Source organism: Anas acuta, chromosome 11, assembly GCF_963932015.1.
Source record: "Anas acuta chromosome 11, bAnaAcu1.1, whole genome shotgun sequence".
Classification (NCBI taxonomy): Eukaryota; Metazoa; Chordata; class Aves; order Anseriformes; family Anatidae; genus Anas; species Anas acuta.
In genome coordinates, this window is record NC_088989.1 from 10432431 (window position 1) to 10445183 (window position 12753).

General features: G+C 37.7%; 1 protein-coding gene across 1 annotated transcript; it reads left to right on the forward strand.

Moving 5' to 3' along the window:
- The first annotated feature begins 72 nt into the window (after window positions 1–72).
- On the forward strand, window positions 73–8726 carry CHCHD4 (coiled-coil-helix-coiled-coil-helix domain containing 4). Its single transcript, XM_068695022.1, has 3 exons — window positions 73–235; window positions 2260–2358; window positions 7560–8726. Exons 1-3 carry the CDS (start codon window positions 214–216, stop codon window positions 7853–7855), a joined length of 417 nt encoding a protein of 138 aa, XP_068551123.1. The 5' UTR covers window positions 73–213; the 3' UTR covers window positions 7856–8726.
- The last annotated feature ends 4027 nt before the right edge of the window (window positions 8727–12753 follow it).

Consider the following 12753-nt stretch of genomic DNA (forward strand, 5'->3'; position numbering starts at 1 on the left):
ACCACACGGGGAGCAAGAAAATGGTGTCCCCCCCCTTCGCGCGAAGCACTCTGGGAGATGTAGTCCTGCCTGGATTGGCCGCTCCGTTCCCGCCGCGGCGAGGGGACGCCTCAGCGGCGGGCGGCCGCTTCCGGAGGCGGGAGCGTGTGTGTGAGGTGGGGGGAGCCGCGCGCCGCCGCCGCCGCCCGTTGCCGTGGTGTGCGCGGTGCCGCCATGTCCTACTGCAGGCAAGAAGGTGCGCTGGGTCCGGCCGGGCAGGGCCCGAGTGCTGGGGAGGGAAAGCGGCCGCTGTGGGGGGGAGCTGGGAGGGGAAGGCCTGGGCTGCTGCAGGGGTCTTGGGGTTCCTGAGGCATGGCCGCCTCCTGCCCCGGGGGGTGGATTTTTGGTGCTTTTTTTTTTTTTTTCTTTCTTTCTCGTTTGATAACGTGACTGGTTTTACGCTAGAAAGAAGCGTTTTCTAGTTTGAAAAGCGGTTTTTCTCTAGGTCTGCAAGCTGGTGATGCACGCTGAATGCTGTTTGAATGCTGTGATGAGGCAGCCTGAAGTTATGGTCCTCTTTGCTTCATGCTTATAACCTAATTTAACAGCGTTCTGGGTCATAAGTTGGCTTACGGCATCGTACAAAGTTGCAGTTAGAGTAATAGGGGTTAGAGTTCATACGTTTCTAGTTCTCTATGAGAAATCCTGAGGTGTTCTGTGGTGTAAAGCGAGCTGGAGTACAACGCAGAATTGACCAAAAAAAAAATGGAAAAACTGCTTTCTTCCTAAAAAGAACTTAAAATTATTTGCTTCTGAGACACGTTTGAATGTGTGAGACATGTCTGAATGCAAAGCCAAGGGAAGCCCTGAGCAGCTGCTGGTTGAGGTCACATTGAGATGCAAGGAGCGACTAATTTCTAATACACCACGTCCTTGTAGTGACCTTCCTGCCTCTGAACATTTTTTATAGTTTTGCAGAGTTGTTGGGAAACTCTGCCCTGGTTTCCAGCCAAGCCTCTTTTTGCCCCTTCAGAACCTCTTTGTTAAATCAGGAGTGGCACCGGAGCAGGAAGCGTGCTCTGGGGCTTTTCTGCCCTTGGTAATGTGTGCAGCACCATTCGGTGTAGTTGGTTCAACCCCGTTAAGGTACTCTTCAGTACTTAATTCACATAATAATTGCAAAACATGCCGCTGGCCTCTAATGGAGGCTGTTGATCTTAATGAGTATCCTCCTGAATGCTTGCCTGTAATTCATTATAGTTTTGCTTTCACTGCTCCTTTTTCTGTCTAACGACCCTCAGCTGAGCAAGTTCTTCTAGGAGAGTAGTAGCTTGAGCTTGTTTCAAAACAACTTCTTAACTTCACAGTTCAATGAGCTGTGCTGTGATCTCCAGCCATTGCGGTTTGTTGCTGCAAAAACTGGAACTGTAGAGGAAAAGAATTTCAGATAGCTTCTGTATATTCTAACAAACAAATGGGCGATCTGTTATTATGTATGCTAACACTATTTAAATGAGTGCTTTAAAAGAACACTTCCCAAACTATTTCATGTTCTCCACCTCCTTTCTCAGGTTGCTTGCACCCAGTTCCTGTCACCACACTGTGTCAGTCCCTACCTCCATTAGGGTGGGGAGGGGGATGCTGGTGTTTAAAATAAAATTAATTGAGGCACGTTAAATGCTGTCACAGCTCAGAAATAGTGTGCAATCTTCTACTGCTTCTGAGTCCTGATAGTTGATTCTGGTCTCCTCTAAAAATAAGCACCTGTTTTATCTTGTTTCTCTTTAGTGAGGACTTGCCGCAATCTCTGTAGACATTTATTTGCATTGCCTAACTGTGCTTTATGCAAATGTTTATTGTAAATCAGTTTAACTGGTTATGTCCTATTCTCATTAGTCAATAGGAAAAGAAAAATTTCCTACAGGTACATGAGAGTGGTACAAAGAGAACAGGCTCAGTTTCTTTCATCATTTTTATAGATAAATTACTACCTAATCTTTTTAATTTTCCATTGATTTTATTGTTGGTCTTATTTCAAGGTCTTTTTTATAGTTTTTAGCACCTTCCCTGTGAATACTTTCCAGATTGTTTTTCTGTGTTTGTTCCTGTGAACCAACAACTTGTATTTGAAGGTGATAAATAAGTACAGTAGAATTCATTCAATATTACCACCAGAGCATCATGTTGAATATCTCATCTTGTGCTGTTCACCAGCTTTGTAAATGACTCATTCTGTCCCAGCTTTCTCTGAACTTTTGCTTTTTGTCTCCTGTATGACAGGAAAAGACAAAATTATATTTGTGACCAAGGAGGACCATGAGACACCAAGCAGTGCTGAACTGGTTGCAGATGACCCAGATGACCCTTATGAAGAACAAGGTCAGTAGTAAGCAGGCTGGAAGTAGGAAGTGACATATGAAATATATGATAATCTAACAATCCCCAAAAAAAGAAGAAAACACCACCAAATTTTTTATGAAGTAGGAGCAAAAATATTGATTCACTTTTACAGACTGATAGCGGGGCAACTGGTTTGGTAAATAAGCAATCTATTTAGTAAATTTAGAAAACTGTTCAGTAAAAAAACACTCAAACTTTTTTTTTTCTGATTTTTTAATGGTCTTTCAAAGTGATCTGTTCAAGTGCATCACTTGATCTCTTATAATTTCAGTTAGTAACCAGAGATATCCAGAAAAAAAATGTCTTTCCTGTATTAATATAGTTAGGGCTTAAAAAGTGTAAATTCTGTTTGTTATCCCATTTAATATTACATGTTTATCACTTACCCTATATGATACAAGTGGCAATAGATGTAAAAATCAATAAAAAATCAATAGATGTAAAATGTTTTTATTTCGTATGACAGGTAAGTTCAAATTACTGGTTTTCATCTGTAACCATATTGTCTTGAGAAGAGGTGAGCTCAAGTTTTCAATGAAGATTGCAGATCTTACAGAAAGTACATTGAACCTGTAAATGAATTAGTTCAGGAGACTTAAGAGATCAGAATATTTCAGAGACTGACTCTTAATATTTTGGTTTTATAGGGCGTATTTTATTTTTTTTCTAATGGGTGAATGAAATATCTTGTTCCTATCATGATGATTAACTGAATTTTGCCCTAGGTTAATAAAATGTTCTCAGTGTCTATGAAATTGTTGTTTTGTTTTTTTTTTTTTTAATTGTCACTTTGTGCGATTTCATTGCTTATAGCTCAACTGAGACTGAAATTTTAGAAACTGAAGATATGCAAGTGGCTGTGTGACCTTTAGAGGGCAGCATTTAAGCACTGTTTAGCAGCTGTAGCACACGAGATGCTTTGTTAACTGATGTGATATGTAGTTTAATTTGAACCATATCTTTCTGCGTCGTTAAAATAACTTTGTTTTTATACATGGATCTGTGTGAAAATAATCGTGCACTTTAGCTGTTTATCCTGGTTTCATTAGAACTGTATGAGCAGCAAACATATACACAAATGTTTTATTTCATGTGAACAGAATCTGTTAGTTTTATAATGACCCACATGAGAATAATGAGAAGAGAATATAGAAACTTCATGTTTCCTTAAGTCATCAGGTGGCTGTGTCTTATTTCAGAAAAATGTTTAAAAGCAGCTTAGTGTCTGTCAGGAATTCCTCTACCTGTTACGTTTTCAGGCAGGTTGTGCTTTACTTGCTGATGCCATGCTAGACCTGCCTATAATCTGTTATTGGTCTATTATGTGAAGAGGTAACAGCCTCTAATGATTAAATGGCAGCATTAAGTTCCCAATTGCTTTTCATTGGCTGGTGGCTTTCTGTTTCCGCTAAAAAAAAAAAAAACTGGCGACTGCTTGCAAAATAAAGCAAAGGAAGATACTTTTCCTAGATACTACATCTGTAGCACATAGAAACCTTTGGAAAGTTTTATCGTTTGCTTAGTTGTTAAATCACCTTGTGTGTTGTACGCCTAAACAGAGAAGCTTGCTGTTGAGCTAAATAAATGTAAGCAATCAGAACATGCAGGCTGCATTGATGCTACATGTGGTAGTTTAAAGTTTGTACATCTTCCCTACTACAACCATTTATGGTCTTCCTTTGGTCATAATTAAGATATTCTATTAACAAAAGCTGGATATTTAGCAACAGCATAAGAATGCATATTGGTCCTGCAACTAAGCGTCTATTTTTGACACTGGATTTTAAGAGGAAAGGCTGCCTGTCTCAGATCTAACAGAGATATACTATGAAGATTCAGAATGCAAACATAAAATACCATTCTCTTGGTGCTTCCAAAGAGGGACTCCTCTGTTTTGTGTCTCTGTCCTTCTACCCCAAATTATTCTGTTTGTACATATGCAAGGAGTATACAGGGTTGTGCCATTTATTTGGTTTATAAACTAGCAAAAATTAAAGGAGCTGTTTCTTTTTTTAATGCCATATTAATTGATTCCTCTGATATGCATTTTGCTATGAATGGAAAAGCTGTGGTGAAGAACAGAGGTGGAAGTGTTTGTGTTTTTTTCCTAGCAATCTGGAATTTATGGTATGCTAGATCACCTTCTTCCTAAAGTATAGAGAAGAGAACAAAGAAAGCCAGAAGCTGGTTACATCAGGGACACCTTACAGTGACAGTGTGTGTCTGTATAATTCAGAATGTGAAACTGTTTAAAAACTGTAATAAGTTTATTCTTAGTATGTGGTTAGTTGCTGCTGTGTTTTAAGGGTTCTCTGAAAGCTTCTCACTTGAACAGCCTCAGGTTACAATGCAGCAGATCAAAACAATTCACACATCACAGAATGAGCTGCATCTAATGGGAGAGAAATTTGTGGCAGCAAAGACACATGGGCAAAACGTTCTAGAATACGTTGAAGTGCAGAAGGTCTGGTTTGTGTGGTTTTTATTTAAAAGAAGATTGGAAAGGGCTTTGTACATAAAGTAACAGGCAGGCTTTTCTAATTTAGTTTCTACTTTGAATAGAAGACTTGGTTTCCAGTGTTTTTTGTGGCATAATACGGTTATGTCTCTTTATCTTCTCTGCTGTACTATATACAGAACAGTCATATTGAGAAAGAGTAGATTGATTATATAGATGTATAATAATCTGTATCTTTTAATACAACTGATTTTTTTAATTTATTTGAAGCATTGCTTTTTTTTTTTTTTTTGGTAGGAGCCTTTTCCATCCTTAAGATAAGTATGTTGTTTTCTATTATTGCATTGTTCATACGTAGCCTCTGGCACTAACAGACATTAGTCTTTGAGAAGAAAATAAAGCTGTATTTTGGTGGTTTTTTTTTGACTTCTGTCCTATCAGCTATGAGATTTCAGTAGGTAATGCAGATGTTTCTGCATTCATCCGTGATATTAGCACATCCCACGAGCTAAGAGAAGTTAGGTTGCATGAGGTCAGCGGTTGATTGCTAACCCAAGTCTTGATTCCCCCATGATGTAAACAGGTGTTTTTTCTTCCCCCAAGTGCAGGCTCAAATACATTATATCCCACTGAATCAGTGACATTCAGGCTGCATTTGAAAGAAGTGTTAATTCAGAGAATTAAAGATAGTAACCTTGTCTATTATAGACTTGTGACTTGGGAAGAGTAATGGATAAAATCTGCTCCTATTTTAACTGTGTTACTCTCTAACTGATACGCTAAATCACTTAAGTATGCATCCTGTTGCAATTATCAGCAAGGAAGTGTTTGTGTTTTTTGCATGCTCACAAGTAGTTCTGATTCCAAAATAAATAATTTGTATTTATTAAAGAGAAGTATTTTATAAGTAATTTTGTTGCTGCGTTATCTTCAAGAACTTTTCAAAACTCCTCTTGTGTTTTCTGTTTTTTGTGAGTATTGAAAAAATGTCTGGCTGATGTTAAGAAGAATATAGGACTTCAAAGTCTAGTTAACAAAGCAAGCCAATTTTCTTCTACACTGCGTGATCAACAACTCTTCTTTTCCTTTGTCATCTTTGGCAAGAAGGAATCTGGCACCAGCCATGAATCTCCTTGTCTCAGCTGTTCTGTTTCTCCTCCAGACAGCTAGAGGTGCCACAGTGCGCTGTACTAGGTGTATCTTGTCAGTACGGTGATTAATGCAGATATTTTACAAAACTGTCATGCTGAATAAAGCTTGATCTATGAAAAATGACAATACTGTAGTTGACAAAGTCATGCTAAGGAGACTTACCTCCTGAAGGAAAAGGAGATCAGCACTGACATTTGACTTAGTGAATTTTCTGCTGAACTGGTTTGACTGAGAGCAAAGTATTGAGTAAAATTTTCCTTTTGTTCTTGTTAATACACCAATAAACATATCTGGAAATTCATGATTTCACAGGACAAAGATATTAAGTAGGCTTTTTTAGGTAATCTTAAGTTTCATCAGGCCCTAAATATAATTTCTTGTTCAGAGCAGAACTGATACATACTTATCTAATAATGGTAGTTGCTCACCTTCCTCTAAAGGGAAAACAAACTTCAGTTTTATGCTCCTGCAGGAAATCAGTCTGGAGATGAAGTTAGGGAAGTCTTCTGTTGGAGAGGAGGGGAGAAAACTGTTCAAGTCAAGAATAAACCCGCTTGGATTAAAGAACTTTTTCTGTTCTTCACTGATGAACATAACTACATGTACATTCTCACAAAGCAGAGAAAGGGAATGAAGTTGTATTGCTTATTAATAGCAACTTTAGCAGTGCACTTTAACAGGTCCATCATATTCAGTTTTCCTACCTGACTGTGTAAAGGATTTTTCGAAAACATACAGAGCAAATGAATTCTCTGGCTTTCTGTTTGAACTCCATCATGCAAATCAGCTGTTATATCAAAGAGTGTATTCCCCTTTTATATCTCCACCTTGCTATTCCATCACTGAAGTATTTCTGTGGTGACTTTATTGGTTCTGGAGCAGAATTTTCCAGCTACTCCAGTCTATTTAGTGTCTAGAATGCAACTTAACTCACTTTCAGTTGTCATCTAAACTGCTGTTTGATTTCTGGGATCAGACAGACTGTCACGCTCTTCCTTTTCTTTTTGTTCTGCAGTATGAGACTTAGTCTTTGCATGTCTTAAAAGAAACTGATTTTATTTTTTTTGTTATGGATTTCCTGCTCAAATTTTGAGGAAAGAACTTCTGGATTAGTGTTCAAGAGTTCATCTAAAAGAAAAAAAAAAAGCATCCATTCAGCTTGATTTAAAAAGAATTCTAATTTTAATACAGGAATTAGATTCTTGTATCCTGTATGATGTGATTTTAAGGCTTGCATGCTTCCCTGACAGAGTCTGGCAAGTGAATTGACTTGACTCTGATTCCTTTTGGAATTGCCTTAGCATATTCTAAGTCGTTTGTAGTCAAGAGACAAAGCCTTAATTCAGGCATAGGTACAGAAACAGTCTCACTTGTGCCCAATAGTGGATCATAAAGATCAGAGAGAAACAAATGGGCCAGGAAACATGAGGTGTTTTGTGCTCTTGAAGCTACAGAATTAGTATAGTATTCCTGATACTTCCACTTACACCTGCAGCTTAGCAGCTTTCATTGAATGAAATTAATTTTTGAAAGGAGCATTTAACTTTTCTTCTCTCTTTTGTTTGTTCAGGCTTGATATTGCCCAATGGAGATATCAATTGGAACTGCCCGTGTCTGGGTGGAATGGCTAGTGGTCCTTGTGGGGAGCAGTTCAAGTCAGCCTTTTCTTGTTTCCACTATAGCACAGAAGAAATAAAGGGATCAGACTGTGTGGACCAATTCCGTGCCATGCAGGAATGCATGCAGAAATACCCAGATCTTTACCCTCAAGAAGATGAAAATGACGAGAAAGAGAAGTCAAGCAAAGATTTAGAAGATACTCCTGTGGAGGCTTCTGTTGCCAAAGAAGAGAAAGGATCTAGCTAATGAAGATGGCAAGGAGGCTGTTGTCTCCATTTCTCATTTTCAGAGGCGTGGACTTTTGCAGTATGTCTGTCCTTTGAGTCGTCAAGAAATGTTTTACCATTGTTCTATACACTGTATCATAGTAAGTAATTTATTGTAGGAGGAGAAATCTCAGTGCTACAGCCTCGCAAATAAATACTGCAGAAAGAACCAGTATGTGTGTGTGCTGTGTGAACTGTTACCGGACACAGTTAATACTTTAACAGCTGTTCTCACACCTCAGTTTCTCCTTGAGTTTTGACTTGAATAATCTCTTTAAATATACATAACTGTCAGCAAAAATTTTGGTAGCGCACCAGGTCTGTATTCATTTCAGTATGCTCTGATCAGTAGCTACTCTTTTGTAATGTATTTCTGTTCTGTTAATAGAAATTGCATTAAATGATTGTTTCTCCTTAATGATTTTTTTTTGCTAGAATACGAGATGCGGAAAATAGCCTAAATCAAAAATTTGTAAGATAATTTCAAATGGTGTGATTAGATTTGGGTTGCATTTTACTACTGACATCAGGTAAGGACTGCCAGAAAAACAATGAAGTATGTGCTGCTTTTGATTTTGTTTGCTTATTGTGATGGCATTTAAATGTTGAAAAACAATCTCTTGTGCAACCACTGATATAAATGAATAGAAAGAATGTTGATCACTGGCTTTATTTTTGTTCTGAAAGCACAGTTTTTTTGTTTCCCTTAGTTAATGCCTACTCCTTTAATGTTTAGACAGGCTTATAGAAAATACTTCGAGAATACAATGGAAATGTTACCTGGTGTAATGATCTCAAAAGAAATACTGTGACTTAAGTGCATATTAAAAAGCAAATACTTTTTACCTTCACTGAAAGCTCTTTTTTGTTTGCTTGTTTTTGTTTTGTTTTTAAACTAATGCTGCTTGTATTTTGGAGAGCTTCTTCTGCAAGGATGAGACTTAGAATCAATTTGTGTGTTGTGAAGATCATTTGCTGCTTTATTTCTCTCCAAGTGAGAAGGTATAAAAATTGTAAAGCATTTGTAGTAGCCATAGTTACTGGATCATGAACCAGCGCTATAGAGGACCTGAAGAGCTAGTAAACTATGTGAGAATTAGCTTAGAGGTACAAATAATTTAATAGTAATCCACTATAGTTTAATACCTATGGATAAGGGAATACTATGTTGTTTTTCTTGCATAGCAAAATAAAGGCTCTGCGAATGATATTACCAGTGCCTTTCAGGAAGTGTTCCTTGCAGGTTTTCTCCATGTGTTGATTAACTAAAGCATAAAAGCATGCAGTAAGTCTAGTAATGTTTAAACACTTGCCAGTCTCTGTGTGCAGCAGTCTTGAGTGCTCAGCAACATTGCTTCCTCACAATGTTTTAGTAACTTGTTTGCATAAGTTATTTCAGTGTTAGGAGTGATGTTTCTGTATGTCTGAAGGGAATTTCTGTTAAATTTTAAGGTCTGCATGAACTGCTCATATTTCAGTATTGCCATTGGATCCTCAAAAAAAGTTGTAAGCAAAGAGGGAATTGAGTCGCTGACAACGCAGTTCTGGGGGGATGGATAGCAGGTACTCAGCATCTGTGCTTTTAAAAGAGACAAGATGTGACAGAGCTTCTCAGCCTGACTCTTTCATGCACAGGAAGACAAATACCAAGTTAACCTGAGTAAATAAGCACAAAAGCAGCAGTGATAAACCTTGGCACATAGGCAGTTGGACCATGAACATGAAATGTTAGGCAATCAGATAAACACTGGGCACCAAATACAAAAAAAGTCACATGCACCTGAGCTTTTGGTTGTTCAAATGGAAATCCAATGCGTTATTTGTGACGGAGCAATAGCAGGTTGTGAAGGGGTGCTCTGTTCTAAGACCTGTTTGTTTGTCTTGGATTTTTTCTTCTCTGCTTTTCTTTCCCACGTTGCCTCAATGCTCTACAGGTTTTGGATTTGTCCTCTGTAACAAGTGTTTTATAGCATCTGTGTACACAACATAAAACATAAGAATCCTGGTGCCACAGTAGTTAGGATCCTGAAGCTATACGGACAGAGGGAAATCACAGCATATAATCTAACGTATTTGAAGGATTGTTTAGGGTGGAGTTGTTTCTGTTTGAACCTGCTGTGGCTTGGTAACCTGTTGTGCTAGATTTGGTACAAATACAGTGTATATGTTAGGGCTTTATACTAGAAGCTTTGAAAACCTCTATGTAATGTGTTTGAGATGTTTTAAGAAAGGGACTCAGCTATAATCTTCAAGCCATCTGTGTGGAAATTCATTTTCTTTTCCCCCCTCTCCCTGTCAAATTAGAAAGTGTCATAATTTCACTGCATTTGTATTCTGGATAAGCCCTCTAGAAGTGGAAACATTTCTGGTCTTTTTCACCTGCCCCGTCTTTTTTTTTTCACTAGTTTATCATCTAGTTTAATTGGATGATAAAATGATCCCACGTAGTGTGTGGCAAACTCATGAAATAAACAGATAAGAAGTTGTCTTGTTGTCTAGATAGAAAACTTGTAGCTGTATAATGCTGTCTTGTTCTAATGTGTTTCTTATTTGCTGTATAAATAATACGTAGGTTCTCTGTCTGTCTCAGTGAACTACAAAATCTTGGGTGTGAGTTGTAGATTTAAATGTTTCTGAGAAATTGCTTGCATGGGGTTACTTTCCCGTGATCGGAATGCTTTACCAGGTACTCCTATGTATCAGGTCAAAAGTAATCATTGGGAGGGAAGGAAAGATTTCAGTATGAAAGAATTGATCTTTATTTAATTATGTGCCTTTCTGTTCTCTGTCTTTAAAAAAAAAAACTCACAAAAACACTGTTGAGTATCGAGAAATGCTGATTAGAGTTTAGCTGGAAGGAACTGTTAGCAAGACAAAGTATGTCTAGACATGAGAGAACATGGTTTTAATGCAAACTGTTTAGCAGTTTGCAAACAGTTATGTGCAAATGTAATCCTAGTTGGATTTTATCCATTTAACTGATTTTTGTCATTGCTCCTAAAATACTGCCTTGTACAAGTACAATATTAGTGTGTAATGCTTCACGTCCTTGTAATTCCAGGCTTAGTGCACGGGTGAAACAAGCTGTAATTCTGAAGGCTGGGTAGGGCTGCTGTCAGTCACTTGGAACCCATGTATGATGCAGGCCACAAATTTATATATAATCTGTGATAACTTGCTTGTTAGGATGGGATTGTTCCTGCAATCGACTTAACCTTTAAATAATGGAGAAAGTGTCACATCTTTTGATAAAGATTCTGTAACACTTGCCTATTATTAGCAAATATTTTAATATACTGTATATTCTAAAATATAGTTCCTGAAAAATGATTAAAATTAGTTACGACTGTATTTCCAGAACATTTTAAAATTATTTGCTGATTATCTTTTTTTCTTTTGTTATACAGCCCACTTCCTGGCATTAATTTGTGCTTAGTAATCTTCCTAGAGATATGACCTTGTTTCAGATGTGAAAATGACCTTTATTTGCCTTCTTCCCTGCACTAGGTAGGAATGCTGTACACAAGGGTATCAAGAGAGAGATGTATATCTTACAGTTTATTTTAAGGATCGTTACATCTGGGAATCTGGCAGGGCTGTGCTGGAAACAAGATCTAGATTCTATCCAGTTCTTACTGAGAACGTCCTTGTTAAACCTTACAGCAATGTCTCCTGTTCATCTAAGGCACTTATCTGATCCCATGTCAATGAATCTCTTTGAGGAAAGTTGTTATCTAAATAGGTAGGACCTACTTTCTTATTCCTAGGGAAGAAAAAAGGATAGTATATACTTCCTAGACTTGTTTTACTTCTCATTAAAATTCTAACCGTTACTGTCGTACAGTGTAGAGAAGCTACCAGCAGTTTGTTCTTTATTTTTCATCAGCTCTATTCATTAAATATGACTTAATTTTGTAGAACAGTGCTAGCTTGTCTGCAGTTATTATTTTATTTTATTTTTTTAACTGCTTGTAACCCGTCTGGAGCTGATGGTTTGCTAGTAATACTGAGAACTTAAGAGAAAAGTCCTCCCCAGTAAAGGAAGGGTCAAAAAGTACAGCAGTAATTACAATACCAATGTTATAATTCTTTCCCAGTAATATCAAACAGTACCTAGTAGTGTTCATTTATAAGTGTTAGGCTATTTGAAATACAAACTATGTAATTTGGTATCAAATTCATAGCCAGAGCACAAAGTTCTGTAGGCTTGAAATGGTAAGATATTAGTGGGTTTGTGCTCTTCACTGTAGACTAATTTTGACTGCTAGGGTAAGATGACTGGAGTTCTAGTTCTGTAGCTAAGCATGCAAGGAGAAGCTTGTCTCTCAAATACTGACATATCTTGATGTTATGAAGACCAAGAAATAATGTCAAAGACTGCTAAAATATTGTAGTATTAATGAATGTAATATGTAACTGCTTTTACTAACACTGAGCGGTGCAGACAGCTGCTGTTAACATGCTAATAGCATCAGTAAAAGCTTGCTTTTGGTTTTGTGCCTATCTCTGCCAGAAGCACAAGGGCTTATGGTTAGAGTATGCTGTGCATCAGCCAGTGGTTCAAGCTGGAAAGGCCTTTTCAGGCATTCAGATCCACTGAAAGTAGCCCCACGCAACACTGAAATGCTTGGAATGCTGCTTAATTTTCTGCCATTTGCTAATTTAATTGAAATCATTAAACAATAGGCCTTTTGTCCTCCTTGTTATGGGGACTGCAGCATCTGTTGCTTCTTGGTATACAAAAAAAAAAAAATTTTTTTCAATTCAGAGAAAATAAGCATGAGGTGACATGTTTCCTCCAGTAGTGTCAGACGTAGAATGTACAGCCGTGGCTGCCTAACACAGGGCTCTGATTTTCTCCTGTCTGCTGCTGACTTT